This window comes from Chrysemys picta, chromosome 1, assembly GCF_011386835.1.
Source record: "Chrysemys picta bellii isolate R12L10 chromosome 1, ASM1138683v2, whole genome shotgun sequence".
In the NCBI taxonomy this organism is placed as follows: Eukaryota; Metazoa; Chordata; order Testudines; family Emydidae; genus Chrysemys; species Chrysemys picta.
In genome coordinates, this window is record NC_088791.1 from 119,976,154 (window position 1) to 119,993,385 (window position 17,232).

General features: G+C 38.2%; 1 protein-coding gene across 39 annotated transcripts in view; it reads left to right on the forward strand.

Annotated features, from left to right (window-relative positions):
- SOX5 (SRY-box transcription factor 5) overlaps positions 1 to 17,232 on the forward strand; it is an 807,001-nt gene that overhangs the window by 614,907 nt on the left and 174,862 nt on the right. For all 39 annotated transcript variants that reach the window (XM_065568283.1, XM_065568279.1, XM_065568369.1 and 36 more), the window contains one exon: positions 4,171 to 4,257. In XM_065568283.1, the coding sequence (XP_065424355.1) occupies positions 4,171 to 4,257 (87 nt within the window). The remainder of the gene's footprint in view (positions 1 to 4,170; positions 4,258 to 17,232) is intronic.

A 17,232-nucleotide genomic window follows, 5' to 3' on the forward strand; every position in this document is an offset into this window, starting at 1 on the left:
TCCACGCCTACCAGAGGTTTGCAGTTTCGCTCTGCCCCCCAAACTATGCCTGTGGTGCTTAGGTAACTTTTGGGGCACAAATTTTGGTGCCAAGTGAATTTTGGTCCCAAGACTTTTGTGAATCTAGGTCAGTGATTCTCAAACTTTTGTACTGGTGACCCCTTTCGCATAGCAAACCTCTGAGTGCGACCCCCCCCCTTATAAATTAAAAACACTTTTTTGTATATTTAACACCATTATAAATGCTGGAAGCAAAGCAGGGTTTGGGGTGGAGGCTGACAGCTCGCAAACCCCCATGTAATAACCTCACAACCACCTGTGTGGTCCCAACCCCCAGTGTGAGAACCCCTGCTAGCTCTGTGTGTCATAGGTTCTATGTTGCTAATAGTTAACAGAGATTTTCCTTTAACTCAAGTAGATGAGTCCTGTGTTTCTGAAGAAGGAAGAGTTAAGCACTATCGCCTCTGTTACTGAGAAGTTGTGAATGAGTATGGCATACAGCGTAGCATATCCAGCATCTGTGTTTGTATAGCACTTAGCATAATGAGGTCCTGGGTCCATAACTGGCAATTGTACTAGGTGGCTAGAAATTGTTACAGTATCATCCCCATTTTACAGATGGTGAAAATGAGGTAAAGCTGTTCAGTGATTTCCAAAATCCATGAGTCCATGTCAGAATAGTGATTAGAAGTAGCAGTTGCCAGTTCTCAGTCGTGTGCTCAGATCACTAGACTGAGTCTAGCTTTATGGTTGGTACACATTGCATGAGTACCCATATGTAAATATGTAAACTTTCTCAATTGCACAACGTATGTCTGTTTTGCAAACAATTTACTGTATTATTTCTTTTCCCAGTATATGTGCTCCTCCCAACAAAATGTTCTAGGCTTTTATTTAGTTTGTGAAAGTTTCTATGGTGTAGCTTTTAGGACAATTATGTCTTTTTCATATTTATCTGTTTCAAATCAGTTTTTATAGCGTGGATATAATACATACATTTTAATCATTTTAAAGATACAATATGTAAACTTTTCACAAACAATACTCAGAATACATGAACAGACATATTACATTACTGTATAACACAATATAATCAAACTATAATTTGATATAGACTTTCAGTTCTTCCTTTTGAATGGGGAATGGTCTCTAAAATCATAGTATTCTTTTTTAAAATAAAAATATTTGCAGGCTGTAAAAATAGCAAAATTCTGTCAAAGTGCCTCACGTGACACTTCCAGTTCAAGTCAAAAGAGGTTTCAAACTACTTTAGTACATCAGTTAAGCATGATTACATGTATCTTAAACAAAAAATCCATGTAGTATTATTTTAAATAGTTAACATACAGTATTTCAACAGGGGAAACGCTTATTAGATCACAACAATCTATTTTACGCCATCAGCATTGCAGAGGGGATTATAATTGTGTTAAATTTTCATATTACTCATATTTACACATTAATGAACAGATGCATTGTTACTATTGGGATTTTGCCATTTGGCCTTTCACATCCCTAATCACGAATTTCCTACTGAGATCTTTACCATTCTAGCAGAAATTCAGTCACTGATACATGGCTGTCCATTGAATTCATTATTGTTAGCTTGTTTGTTGCAGCTCTTCCTGAATTACCAGTAGAGTCAGGTTGCAAGAACAGTAATTTGTAACATGAGTTGTTTCATTACAGTCAATAGGTTTTTATTGACAAAACCAAAAAAAAAAAAAAAACCACCAACCCTCCCCCCCCCCCCCTAAAAAATTGCATTGATGTTAATCACAGCCACTCCTATCCTGGTTTATGCCTAGAAAGTTAACTATGATTTCTGATCAAGCACCTTCCAATAACATGGTCATGAAGGAGTCATTCATCTGGAGGGACTATTTGTTACAAGGAGGGTAATTGTACTACGTTGCTGTGTAGCTATGCTATGTCTCTGCTTGGTAGTTAATACAGCGGCCTGCAGTGAACCTGGAGTGTTCTGTAGGCTTCAGAAACCAGGCTACTGTTGCTTTAACTCTCCAAGTTAGACAGAAGACTTCTGTTTCTTTACTAGCACACTACAGCGCATATTTTGTCTAGCTGCAGGGGAAAAGCTTTGTCATGGACTTTGCTGACAATAGACTTAAAAGTAAAACGGTCTACTTTTGGTGCCTGGAGGTTCTGTAGCCTATTGTTAGTTCACAATGGATTTCTATTGCTGCATTCCTGGTTTGCAAAGGTTTGTTAGCTTTTAATGACTGACAGTCCTCTATTGCAAATACCACATTGACACTGGCCTGTTTACATGCTACTCAAGAATTTTTGAAAAACACAGGAAAAAAGAAAACAGCAATGTTTATTTGACCTATTCAAGATATGTTTTAAAAAATGGTTTCCTTCATGAAGTGTTTACTGGGAAAGTACAAACTTTGGAAATATTTGTAAAAGTGTTTAAAGCACAGTGGAATCTTCTTATCATGAACTCAGGAATGGAAATATTAATGTTATAACGTTAACATGCAGCTTCTCGTAGCTATTTCATTGTGATCTAATTGTAATTTTTGAGCTTGTAATTAAATCTTTTATTAATGTAGTTCTTGTTATTACAAAAAAGTTAGAATAAAACTTCATTCACCCTACCATTTAAAGAGCAGAATTCCTATAATTATGTATTTTTCAGTATTAAACTGGAGACCAAACATTTAGGGATGGTGTGTGTGAGAGAGAATATTATATTATATTGTTAGTTTATGAAATAAATATTTTGGGTTCACTTTCATTTTCCACAAATCCTTTATAAAGAGAGAATACAATATTATATTATTGGCATTTTGAGAGAGAAAGAAACGTTTGATATGGTTTTATTGAAGATTGCACACAGATTTTGTGACACTGATTCCTGAGAGCTTTAAGATAGGGGCTCAAGAAGGTTGGCAAAATTAGCCAAACAAGATAATGAAGGCTCCTCATAAAGCTTTTTACTGTGGGGAAAATTAACCAGTTGCTAATAATTGTATGGTCCCTAGGCCAGACGGTCCCTTTGATAAGTTAACATGTACTCCTTTTATGCTCCTGGTAGGGGGTAAACAAATGCCTGAACAAATACAAATACACATAAACACAAATGTGGAGAATAGCAGTATATGTCTTAGATCCAGATAATAAGTGTGGGTATTGTTATTTAGATGGCGCATACTGGGACACTTATCTTTTAGTACACTCCATTTTCTAACTGAATGCAGTACTAATCGTGGGATTGAAAGCCATTGTAATTGTGTACCCATCTAAATGCTGACAAGAATATACAATTACATTGTTTGGAACTGAGTTTAATGTTCTCTGAATTTTATTAGCATTTATATTTACTTATGCATTAAAATTCCACACAAAAAAGAGGTCAAAATGCAAGAGTTAGAGACATAAATATCGGCCGAATCCACACCCTCAGTGTATTTTCCCCTGAAAATATTGAACAAATATATTTTATTATAAAAAGGAAGTGATAGAAATCTGAAATAAGAAAATAATGGGTTTCCATTCTAGGCATTGCTTCCCCCCACCTCCCCATTTTTGGATTTTACAGTCTTTGTAAAGCTTTTTATCACACCAAACTTTTTATTATTATTATTATTATTATTATTATTATTTACAATGTCTGAATATGTGTGTGTTACTGGAAAATCTTTCCCCGGTATACTTACCACCACACGATGTTTAAACACACATTATAAAGTGGATGTAATTGTAAACACACACAGAGGGACATAATTACATGTAGCAGATTTAGGAGCTAATTCTTTGCCTTTTTTTTAACTCTGCATTTTCTCAACATAATTATTTTTTGACTGCAGACTAACACCCTGAAATTGACAAGCATCCATTATAAGCAGGAACTTGTTCACTAAATTGAAAAACAATGAATTGCAGGTTTATATGTGCCCATTGTCATACAGAATTACTATGGCTTTGTTCCATAAGAGGAAAAAGCTAATGATTTTGAAACAGCAGGTGACAAAACACATTCTCTCTCCCCCCCCCCCTTCTTCTTATCAGTTTGTTGATGAAGTCATTACGAATTGGGGCCCAGAATAGGGTTGGCCTTATTTTTAGCAGATAGACTTTTAATGAGTTCTATTGTGGAGCCAGTCATGTTGATTTTCTTACATTTTTTTTTCTTCCTTCACTCAGAAACTCCCAGTATTGAAAAGCTACTATCAAAGGACTGGAAAGACAAGCTTCTTGCCATGGGATCAGGGAACTTTGGAGAAATAAAAGGTAACATTGTCACTGTGATCCTACAGAGTTAAAATGAAACAAAAATAAAATGTGTATATATAATTAGCATTATGGGACTTCTTCATGTTTTTTGTTTTGTTTCTCATTTCTTTGTTTGTTGGCAGTGTACAATCTACCAGTGTGATTTTTAATAAACCATGGTATGTCCTAAATGAACAAGCCACTTTCATTTATGTAAGGCTTTTGTTCCATCTTTAATTCTGGTTTTGTCAATACAAGGGGAGTCTATTATAGGATTCATATAAAACGCAGCAGAGATTTTCACAGTTCGCATATTAACATAGGGTTTAGCATCCATCTACAGCAGGAACTACACATCTGAAATCGGAAGGAGATCAGAAATGTTTGCTATTGTTGGTGCAGATTGTGATAATATTGTGCAATAGATGAAAGGGCAAAGTTTTTGTAGTAAAGCATGTTCCTTTAAAGTCCTGCTGTAGAAGGAAAATGCAAAATGTGACCATTATTCAGCAGTAGTACCTTCTGTTTTGCCAAGATATTTACCCATTTTATATATGTGAGGTCATTTTAGGAAACTGGTAGTTGTTTATTTTTATACAGTATTTCTGCTCAAAATAAGTGTGTCAAACTTGATGTAAATTCCAAAGAAGCCGATGTTCCCCTAAAAGAAAACAGTGTGAGACTCCCACTTCCTACATGATAGTCAGATTGGGCTACTGTGATCATTTAATCTGACCTCTTGTATAACATAGAACTTCCCCGAATTGATTTAGATAAATTCATGGAGGATAGGTCCATCAGTGGCTATTAGCCAAGATGGGCAGGGATAGTGTCCCTAGCCTCTGGTTGCCAGAAGCTGAGAATGGGCGACGGGATGGATCACTTGGTAATTACCTGTTCTGTTCATTCCCTCTGGGGCACCTGGCATTGGCCACTGTCAGAAGACAGGATGCTGGGCTAGGTGGACCCAGTATGGCCGTTCTTATGTTCTTAATCCTGTTTGAACTAGAACATGTCTTGCACCACTTACATCAATGCAAATCCAGAGCAGCACCATTAAAGTCAATGGAATACACCAGTGTAAAAGTGGTGTGACATCAGAATTAAGCCCTACTTATTTTTAATAGACCTAGTTTTCTGCTGTTGTTTTACTCGTATTGGGGCAAACCCTGAAGTCCTTATTCAGAGAAATACCCAAAAACTTACTCCAGACAGTTTTAAGGACCTGTTTCACAGTGCACAGTAATACTCAGTAAAATGTTGAAACAAAAGCTGTCAATTTACTCTAATCCTAAAAGGCAGTCTCTTAGAGAATAATTCATAGGTTTATATTAAAACTTAGTATTTTATTCATATGTTCCTTTCAGCTTGTCACTCACAAATAAGCCACCGGCACTAGCTTGCTCTAGTCCACCGACTTACACAAGAGGGAAAGTATGCCATTTGCTCCCCCCAACTTCTCTAGCTAGGGATTGTAACTCATATGAGTCCAGAATAAATATACGCATCTGGTACACTTATTTGATAACTTGATGACCAAACACAGCACTTCAGCACCAAGTAGCCTGAGATATTTCTCTTATTATAAGTGGGCCAAATTCTGAATTCCTTACTCAGTCTTTGCACACGCAAACGCACTTGAGCACATTTACCTCACATGTGTGAGTCAATTGGCCAGAGAGGGCTATTGCTAATATCTCGGCTTATGTGTGATTAGTACATATTAAAAAAGTATATGATTTAAGTAACCCTACGATGTGGTGTAAACTGATTCATTAATCTTTAAGGCGTTTCAGGCTGAGGGTCCATAGATGGCTTTCATTTCAGCTTTCGATGTTGTGTTGCTGCAGCAGCAACCGCAAGCTCTCTGGAACTTCTTTAACCCTTGAGATTCTGGAGTTTTAAAAAAATTACTCCCTATGATTCTCCACTCTCTTCGGAGTGAGTAAAGTCTCTGAAGCATGCTCTGTGCTAAGAAGGCAGTCTCTTCCAAATCCCTATGATCTTGTTCTGTTGGAGGGCAGTCTTTTTTCTCCCTTCCTCTCTTTCCCCTTCACAAGTTAAACATGAAAGCAGCAGCGACTATAAGATAACACGAAAGAAATTCAACAGCTCTTTCAGTATTGCCTGGGGGGCAGTGGGAGGATGGGGAGCAAGCGTACAGCCTCAAAGAAGAGTTTTATTTGCTTTAACTTTTGTTTTTAAATTTCATATTTTGAACACAAGTTGAGTTATTGTTTCATAGCTTTGTTCAAAGCCTCACACCCAATGCATTTTACTGGAACTGTGGTTCTATGACTGGGGGCATGGTTATTAGGTGTTTGGATCAGGTTTGGCAGTAAGCTGTGAAAACAGGCGCTGGTTTATTTTTCCTACTGACTGCCGTGACAGTTGCAATTATTGTGCATTGTTTGTAGGTGGCTAGAAGGAAGGGAGGATACAATAGAGCGTTGCCCTCTGGAGGTAAATGAATTTGACTTACAGGTTCTTGGGGGGGGGTCATGCAGGCTGATTATTTAGTGCCCAGGAATGTGGTTTTCATGCCACCGCCAGCCATGAGCGACTAGCAAACAATAGGTCAGTGGTATTGCAGCTGTATTTAGTGAGACAACATGAAAGGTGTGCAAGTTGAGCTGTTTTATACATACACACACAGGCATTGTACTGGAAAGAAGTAATGTTTTTGCCCTGCTATGTGAACATGAGGTTATTAACAGTTTTTCAAGTGTAATTTTTAAATTCTGTATATATATCTATATATTTGGCTTGGCAACTGCATTTAAAAAAAACATTTCTCTGTTAGTGATATTTGAAAACGTGTTCTCAAATAGTGTCTTTTTTTATGAGGACATTCTGGAAAGTGTACAGGACTAAAGATGTTTTGCCCAACTATTTTGTGTAGCAAATAGTTTTTTCCATTTAAATGTTCAAAATTTCATTGTGTTTTTCATTAGATCCAGGGGAATTTTACAGGGTTGTGTGCTGCAGATTCAGCACTGGGTTGCGTATGGTTATTGCCTGGGTTTATGTCATTAACATTGAATTAGAGTGTCTGGTAGAGGCAAAAATCAGAGGAAGATTAGACTGCAGCAAGAATCTTTATTTTCTGTTCCTGTTATTCCTTTTAAATAAACAAATGGTAATATTTTACCAGAGGTAGGGAAGTACGTGCATTGGTTAGAGCAAGCACCAGCGACATCAGGATTCGCCAGTTCTAATCCCAACTCTGCTGCTTACTTGTTCTGTGACTTTCCGCAAGTCTTTTAATATCTCTTTCTCAATTTACCCATCTTTACAATGGGAGAAGCAATGCTTACTCATCTTTCAGGGAGTGCTCAGAGACCTAATGATTAGTTGAATTTCACTTTGAGATCATCAGGTGGAAGGATCCATATATGTCCAATTATAAAAGAAAAGGGAAAATTAGTGTTTTATTCTTGTGGTGTGAATGTATGTGTGTATTCTGGAAAAGTTCATTCCAGTCTCATACACATTTCAGGGATATCACCTACATTTAAAATTGCGGGAAACTTCCAGAACCAGTAATATCTATAAAAATTGAATTAAACAAGTGTATCCATTGTATGTTGTATGTGTTTGTATAGATATGTAGCAGAGGTGGGCAAACTATGGCTAGTGGGTCCCTCCTGTCTGACTCCTGAGCTCCTGGCCCGGGAAGCTCGCCCCCGGCCCATCCCCTGCTGTTCCCCCTTCTCTGGGTGGCAGGGCTGCGAGCTCCTGGGGCAGCGCAGCTTCAGAACCTGGCCTGACCCAGTGGCGACGGCATGGCTGGCTCCACCTGGGTGGCACAGCTGTAGCACCACCAGCCACCGGTGCTCCAGGCAGTGCGGTAAGGGGGCAGGGAGCCGGGGGAGGGGGATTGGATAGAGGGCAGGGGAGTTCGGGGTGGTGGTCTGGGGGCACTAGTGTGGATAGGGGTTGGGGGGGTCAGAGGGCAGGGAACAGGGGGGTTGAATGGGGACGGGGTCCCGGGGGGGGCAGTCAGGAAGGGAGCGGGGGGGGTTGGATGGGGCGGCGGGGGGCAGTCAGGGGCAGGGGTTCTGGGGGCTTTCATGGGGATGGGGGGGTTGGATGGGGCAGGAGTCCGGGGGGGCATCAGGGGGCAAGAAGCCGGGGGGGGTTGGATAGGGGGCAGGGCAGGGCCATACAATTTCTGAAACCCGATGTGGCCCTCAGACCAAAAAGTTTGCCTGCCCCTGATATATAGCAATAGTGGGTAGAAGAAAAGTACAAGTCTGAGGATGGAGGCTTCCAAGGAGAGCTTATTTTGCAAGTCACACAATTTTGAATCTGCTCAAAGCAAGTCAATCCAGAGTAGACTAAATGAAATTCCAATATAAGATGCCCTTTAATTCTTTTCAAAGCACCAAGCAATTAAGTTGTTAAAAACTTTTAAAATAATGTATTGAATTAGTTAGATATGTTTAAATAGAAATTCTTTCTACATCCACTGTTTTTGCAAATGGGTTCAGAAAAGCCCGTTGGATTAGTCATGGGTAATGCACTTTATTGGATTCAGTGAAGCAGGATGAGTTTCAGAGCTAAAACTGATCACCTACAGGAGTTCGATTTCCTCCCAGTTCAGCACAGCACATTAGCTTCCATGTAGTATAAGGTGAGAGTGGTTGTCTTCCTCCATAGCATTAATATTGGCTACAGAAGAGGCAGCATATAGGATGGACCAATGGCCTGGTGCAATATGGCAAATCCTGAATTGCTGTGTTCCACTGTCTCCACACCCGGAAAATACTCCGCTGTTGTTAATGGTATTTCAGTTCCACCAGTGTTAACATTATTGGAAGCCCTATTGTAGATGGGAGGTGTCAGCTGATGCAACCCCTTCAAGCACCTGATTAGACCAGCTCTCATCAGATTCAATGGTAGCATTCAGTGGCCCTTCCACACTAGGTTTTCCAGTGTTGCTAACACTAGTTGGATTGAACTGGCATTAGCAATTGTGAGAAAACTTTGAAAAACTTTCCTAGCATGCATAGGGCTTTTGGGTTAATCTAATTTATTTCCCATTTGCCAGGAGTTAATACATTTTGATATGTCCCCCACTTAACTAATTTTGAATCCATATAGGGAATTACAAGACAAAAGTTTGAGATGACTTTTGTTTAAAATCTTCCTGACTTTGCTTACTTACAGAATTAAAGACATTGTTTAAGAATTGTCGTGCCTGAATCTCTGAAAGTCTGGGCAAGTCTGAATCTGCATTTTTTTTTAAAGCCCTCTCTATTGCATGGGATAGTCCTCAAACAACTCTAGTGAACTCTTCTTTTCACCTCGTGTAAAAATGAAGAGTCATTGGGGCAAATTTGGCTCTCAACTGCACCCGTTTGAAAGCAGGGCAACTCCAATGGAGTCACTCCAGATTTAAATGAGTGTAGTTGAGAGCAGGATTAACCCACCATGTCTAATCTTAATACACTAAACCCATATATATGTCACATGGACATTTATTTTTAAGCAGAAGCTCTGTTCCATGTTGTATGAAATATCAGTGCAGGTATTTATATTAAACTATGTTTGATATATGACAAAAGTGTGTTTGATGAAGACTTTAATCTTGCTTGTGTATAGTGAAGTCGGGGCATGGGGGTATATTCAGTGAACAGTCTTATGACTGCCAATAATGGATTAAAAGAAATAATCCATTCAGTGAGACTATAGCTCATCAGAGTCATGAATTAAAGACATATGTTATGTAGATTCAATGTATGGATTAAAACGGATAATCTGTGAGGTGACACACAGAATCTTGAGATAAGTGGGCTATGCAGAGTCAGTATATGGATTGTGACGGATAATTCCATTTAAGTAACACTGGACAAGTTGAAGACAAGAAAGCTTGGGGTAGTGCTCAGGTTATGAGCAGTAATCCAGTGAGTGACATGTTGGATCTCATAATCTGTAAACTGAAGACAAGAGAGCAAAGTATTCCACATTTAGATGTGGGAAAGGAGAGGGAGGGGGGGATTATTCATTGGGCAAAACCTGGGTTTAAACCTTTAACTAATAAAGCACAGATCGCCAGGGGATATGTGAAAGCTGAGCATTCCCTTCATAGCTGTGTGAATTTGCATTTTCAAATAATCATTTGAAAAATGTTTGCATGTTTCTGTCAGATGTGGAACTGTAGTATTCTTTTTTATTGAAAGTGTTGAATTTGGAATAGGAGAGAGAAGGAGAGTGAGAGAGAGCCATAAGTAGAGGAGATAAGATACATGGGGTGGTTGGCTTCTTAAGTATGATAAATTCAATATTTATTGCAACCTACTTGGTATCATCTTCTCTCAGTTTATTTACTTTGGTTTTTTTAATAGTAGCAATTTTCTGACAGTGAGCTTTAGTCCTTTGCTGATATTCCAAAAGTGCTGGAGGGGGGAACCTGCCCAGTGTCACACTGGGAAACCTAAATTTTAAGGGCAAACTTGGCAGCTGCTGAAATAGTGTAGGTTGATCAGAATACCATGGGATACTATCAGCCGGCAAAAAAACAGAGAGTGCCAATTGAGCCACACCAACGCAGTGCCGCTTTCAGGCGAATTTGAAAGACTGAAATGGACACTGTGGCTGGAGGGAGCTATTCTCATTTGTCCCTGCAGGTGGAGGTTAGTCCAAGAAATGGAAAAGGCAACAATGTCTTGGGAGGAGGCCACCAAATAGGATTGGAGGAGAAACTGTTAAAATGTCTAAAAATATTAAAATCGAGACCTTTGTGACAAAGTAGTTAAAATGCTGCTTTCAAGCTTACTGGACTATTTCAGCATTTTTCTGAATAAGCATTATGACTCATAATAAATAAAAAAATCAAATCCACTTAACCAAGTTCCTCTTCTATTTTTTTAAAAGTGGAGTTATCAATAAAGGGGAAAATAGTCTAAAATCGAACTAATTTAAATAGCAAATGGTAATTGCTTTATTTTGTTTGACCATGTGGATGCCAAACCCCTCCATTTAAACGTCATCCAGAGCGTTGGCTTAAAAAATAAAAAGGCTAAAACCAGTGTCCTCTTTGAGTTAAAAGTACATCATGGATGCGCTGATAGAGATTAATGTTCTGAGCTACATTTACCAGTCAAAAGGAAGCACATATATATATGTGTGTGTGTGTCTATATATATAGACACACACTTCCTTTTGAGAGAGAGATATCGCTCTCTCTCTATATATATATATACACGCGCGCGTGCGCGCGCACACACACACACACACACACACATTTTATGCTGGGTTTGTCTTTTGCTGCTGTATAAAATTCAAAACATGAACCAGCTAGCATAGTTACAGCTTGTTGCCTGGATGGGGACAATGAATAGCTGCTGAGAAGTAGTCCTAATACAATGTTGTCTATTCTTTTTGTAACCTTGACAGTAAGTAACTAACCTGGTTAAATACCAAGCTTTGTTTGCAGTCTACTGTACCAAAACTTTTATGACAGCCAATATTGAATATTCACTGAGGACTTATTTCTCGCATTGCAGAATAGGTAATGTACTGGTCTGTTTCAGAATGCGCTACTGAGCAGAAGGCTATGTCCTTGTCCCTACAGAATATTCATTCTTGAGGGTAACAGCTAAAGATTATTGTTCATCAAATGTTTTAGTTCATTCCAAGCCATCTTCCTTGAAGGCTAAAAGTTTCAGACAGTACACATGCTCAAATCAAGATGAATATCCACCTTCTAGGCTGTTATTCCAAAAAGAACATACTTTATTTGTTAAAATACAGAAGAAAATATATTACAGAAAACTGTAGATAGACAACTGTTTTTTTTTTTCTTATTGTAAGCTATGGCTCAGCTAGTACAAATCAATCAGAAAGTTTCCTTCTATTAAGCTGATTTCACATATCAGTATGGAGTCAATTAATTTAACAAGCTAGGTAGCTGTATATTTCAGACATGCATTGTAAAGTAATGGTGGCCACTGTGTACTGAAGTTGGTTTAAATACTTAGTTGAAAATGCCAATTTTCAGATTTTTATGTCCTGGCAATCCCAAAGAGTTACTGGCTTGAAAATCATCATGCCAGCTCACAATAAATACTCATTGTAGCTATTTCCATAGCATTGAGTTGGAAGCATACAGGGGTTTGTATTCATGTACAAACACACACTCACAAAACTCACAAACACATAACAGTGATATAGCATTAATAATTTGGTTAATCAATGACTGGTAATAAATGTTAAAAATTTCTGGTCAAAGACAGAAAAAAGGTGTTTAAATTCCATACTTACCCCAGCCAGTTATGTCTGTTTATCAGGGTACATTTCCTGAAAGAACATAACATAAACTCCCCATTGCCCCACATACAGAACTGCTGTTGACGTCAATGGCAGTTCCATGCGTGGATCAAGGGGAGAATATTCCCATTTAAAATGAATACTATCAAGCTTTAACACTATGATTTTAAAGGGAACATAACCAAGCTAAAATTAATGCACCAAATCTGAAGATGACTTATATCAAGTGCAATCCCATTGGCTCCAATGGATTTGCATAGGGGGTAAATTAGTACAGAATTGGACCCATATGTTTAAAATAAATCCCTGTGTGTTTCTAGCTACACCTAAGATTACTGAAATGGAAACAACAAAAAATCAAATATACACTTCACTATTTATGCTGTTAGTTTGTTTTGCATTTCACTCAGTTTGGAGAATGAAATTAGGCAGTTGATCCATTTCACTTTCCAGTTCCCGTTGTTTAGCACAGTAACATTGTGTTTGGGTTTCGAACACTGCAGGGGGAAGTTTAAATTGGGGGGGGGGGAACAAAACAGTGGTCTGCAATTGGGGGGGGGGGGAAGGAGGGCTGTAAAAATGTCAAGGAAAAAAGTCTGTTCAAAGGAAGTCCAATCCTGAAGTTATATCCAGACTTGGACATAACTCCTGTTGATGCTGGTGGGAGCTGGGGCCATGCAAGGACTGTGGGATTTGATAAACTTCCCCCTCATTTATTTATTTTAAAGTTTGTAAAACATTGTGCCTAAATTAAAGGCCCAATGAGACTGTTTGCAGTGCATAAAGTTGAGAGTGACCATACACAAATCACTTAACCTTTGCGCCTCAGTTTCCCCATGTTTAAAAAAGTGTTAAAAGGGATAATAATGCTTACCTGCCTGCCTGGGGCTTTGAGAGGATTAATTAGTTATTGTTTTAAAGTGCTTTGAAGATAACATGAGCTCTGTACTATATGAGCTAAGTATTATTACATTGTATCACAGCAAACCAAACATGTTGTACTATTTGAGATATGTAGAACATCTTGAAATGTAATGGATTTTTTTCCCATTTGTTCCCCCGTGTACACAGGATTTGATTTTTTTTTAAATAATAACTATGTTTTATGATATGAACATAATACAATGTAATTATGTTTGCCAGGCTTTATACTAGCGCATTGTTTTCTTTGATTTTCTTTGAAAAACTGACACTGACAATTCAAAAGCTATTTAGGTAATTACTTTGATAGTAAACTGACTCGGGGGATAAGTTTAACTGTCTGTACTATTTTTTCCCCTGTACCTCTGATTGATAATGTTCCTAGTTATTTAACCGTGTCACAGAGATTATACAAAACCATACTGCAATGTTTTGCCACTATCCCTTTAGTCCTAGAGGGTATCTGGAGGTGGGGGGTGGGGTGGGGGTGGGGCTGGAATTCTGATCACTTGTCCATCAGCATCTAAGGCTTATTTGACAAAAGAAAAATGTCATGGTTATCCCAGTTTCTGAGTTGTGCTCTCCAGGAAATTAAAATGAAATATTTTTTGCTGCTATGAGTGTCTAAAACCATTTGTCAACTTTCTGCTTGTTCTGTTTTGTGCAAATATGATGGGGTTCTCCTCTTACTTGGTCTTATATGTGTCCTTGCTTTAATGTACGTTAAAATGTCACTGCCACCACCAGTCTCAGACTGTGAGTCAGAGCTGAGAATGTGTAATAATTTTAGTACAAAACAGATTTTTCACCCCAAATTGACACTATAGCTTTAACCTTACAGAATAGCATTAACTTAGTCCTCCATTAGTGCTGCCTGCTGTGGCGGTCGAGTGCTCATTGTGACTGTGTCCACAAATATATTTTGTTCCCAGTCCCTTCCTTCATGCCAGTAGAGAATAAACAGAGGGGTCTGGATGCAACTAGTCTTGGGGTTTGCTTTGATGCCTATATGTGTGTGGGCTTATTTGATAAAGTTTCTGGTGGAAAATCCACGTTGTGCCACTGCAGTGCTACGGAACAATGAGAACAGTGTGTCCACCTAGAGCAATATATCCTGAACAGCCCGTGACCTGGTGGTTAAAAAGCTTTGTTAAACATGAAATGCGCATTTGTTGCAGATTTGATGGTAATTCAGTGTAATTTTAAGGGCAGTCATCGTTAGCCCACTTTCCTTTTCCTTTTCAATACTTGTATGAAATAGTCTAACTCATTGGCAATTTGTACATTGCCACAATGGGCTATTCCATTTTTTAATCACTATACCATGGTGTAGACTTAAAGCACTGAAATCATGTGAAGAGTATATGAATAGTATAGACTTGTCTCCAACAGCCAGAGCCATTTTAAGCTCAATTATCAACAGGACTAGCTCTGAGCAAGTTTAATAGGCAAGCTGCTGGAAGTCGCTGCTGGGGCCAACAACCTGTCCACAGTAGGGTTCTCAACATTGCTACCAGCTTCACTGATGTTCGCTATAGTGAGAGCTTTTTGTAAAAATTCTGAAGAGTTGCATGACTTTGCAGTTGCCTCTACAGTGTCTTTGATTGCATAGTTGGTAACATAGTAAGATATAATATTGAAGTAAATTTAAAAAAATCTCTAAAAACTGAAATCATATTTAGTAACAATGTCAGCAGTCGTGTGCATGGTGGTTAATATCTGAACCTCCTCATGTTGTATTTTAAGGAGCAGATAGTAGCAAATAAGACAAAGTGTCACTTTTTCTGCTTATATGCTTTTTGCATGATCAGCAGAACAGGCATGTACATGAAGGGAATATGTTTTCGAGTTGTTACATCCACTTACATAACCACTTTCAGTTGGTATTGAGATTGGTTTAATAGCAGCAGTTTGGGCCATCTGGAGCCTGGTTTATGCTACAACTCCAGCTAATTTTAAAATGAGGTAGTAGAATCAATTTTTAAACCAGTTAGAATTTTAAGGGTTATTTTCCCAATGTAAATCAGGCCTTATTCTTGACCAGATAGCATTTCTACTTGTTCTTTAATTCTGAGCAATAATGATGATGAGCATGAGGGTCAGTTTTCAAAGGCAGCATTATATTCAACACATATTTGTTTTAAAAGTAGATGAACAGTTGTTATAACTCTGTGCAGTACTTAGAAATGAATACATAGTGCACAGAAAAAGTTGATTTTGTTGACTACATATCGGTAGTGACCAAAATGTGTCTTTGACAATGGTTAGGTGGTCAGTGTGAAATATGTCTAAACCAAGCGCTGAACCCATCTCTAATTTAACTGTGCTTCTGCAACTTGAATAAAGATGTCAATTTCTCTTTGGGAGAGATTTCTTGCTCATGAATGGATTAATAAGATTAAGAGACAGTTCGGAAAAGTTTAGATGTGTCTGAAATTAGGCAACTGTCTCTTATTAATGCCAGTGTGATGAGTGTTTTGTCTCTCTTAGGCAACGTGGTCTGGGCTTAGAATATAGAACCGGGTGTCAGAACTCCTGGGTTCTCTTCCTAGTTCTGCCATTGACTAATCACATGACTTCTATCAGTTTACACACATGAAATACTTCTCTACTTCTAAGAGTTGTTGTGGGATTTATTAATGTTTTCTGAGTTCTTTGAGATCTTCAAATGAAAGGCATAGTATAAATTCATATTACTTGATCAAATCATATTAGTTGACTGTCTTTGACTATATTTTTAAATGAGTTATTTGACAAATATTTGTTCTTGCCTGTCCCTAGCTTAGAACTAGCCAAATCCACACGTACTCCCACCCAGCCACCCCCTCAGTAAATATTTTTAATAAAATATTTGCAAACACTTTTTTCAGTGTTCAACCAGCTCCATGTAAATCAAATAATAATTATTAGATTAATCTTTTCAGTGATACAAAATATTAAATGTTTCTTTGCAGCTAAGATCGCTGGGCAAGAATAGTCCTTTAGGATAATTTAATTTATATAACTTAGAAAACCTGCACATCCCCCCACCACCACCACCCCGAAAAACAGCTAGGGAATGGGTGGAGTTGTAATAGACACTTCTAACTAATTGCATGTCCAGTGGCAAATACATGACTTAAACTAGTGCTTTGTCCCTCAGGTTTGAAGTGAAAATTGTAACTTAAAAGTGCTTACTCCCCCATTCTTAGTACATTACCATAAGCTCCCATTCTTTCTCACAAGTTTAAACAGAACTTTAAAAAAATTCTATAGTTTCTGTTTCATTGCATCTCTCATGTTTGCAGCATAGCCCCATGGATCTTTTGATAGTGTTAGCAAATATTCTCCCATCGATAGTGAGAATATTTTCCTATAGATCTCTTTTTTTTATGGGGTTTTAATAGGAAGTTCAATCAAGTGATACTACTTTCGTATCAAAAGCCTGACCCTATGTATTTTCCCAGATACATATAACTGTCTACAAGTACTTAAAAGATCTGGAATTGGTTAAAGTGGAATGAAGGAGTGTTGCTGGGAGCACTGGATGAATTTAAATTAAGCTAAATTTCACAAAAGTATCTCTAATGGAGACATGTATTAGATTGTGGAATCATCTTTCAAAGGAAGCAGTAGATGACCCACCATTTAAGAGGGGAATATACTGTGTCCAGTTCTGGTGGCCACAATTCAAAAAGGATGTTGATAAACTGGAGAGAGTTCAGAGAAGAACCACAAGAATGATTAAAGGATTAGAAAACATGCCTTGTAGTCACAGATTTAAGGAGCTCAATCTATTTAGTTTAACAAAGAGAAGGT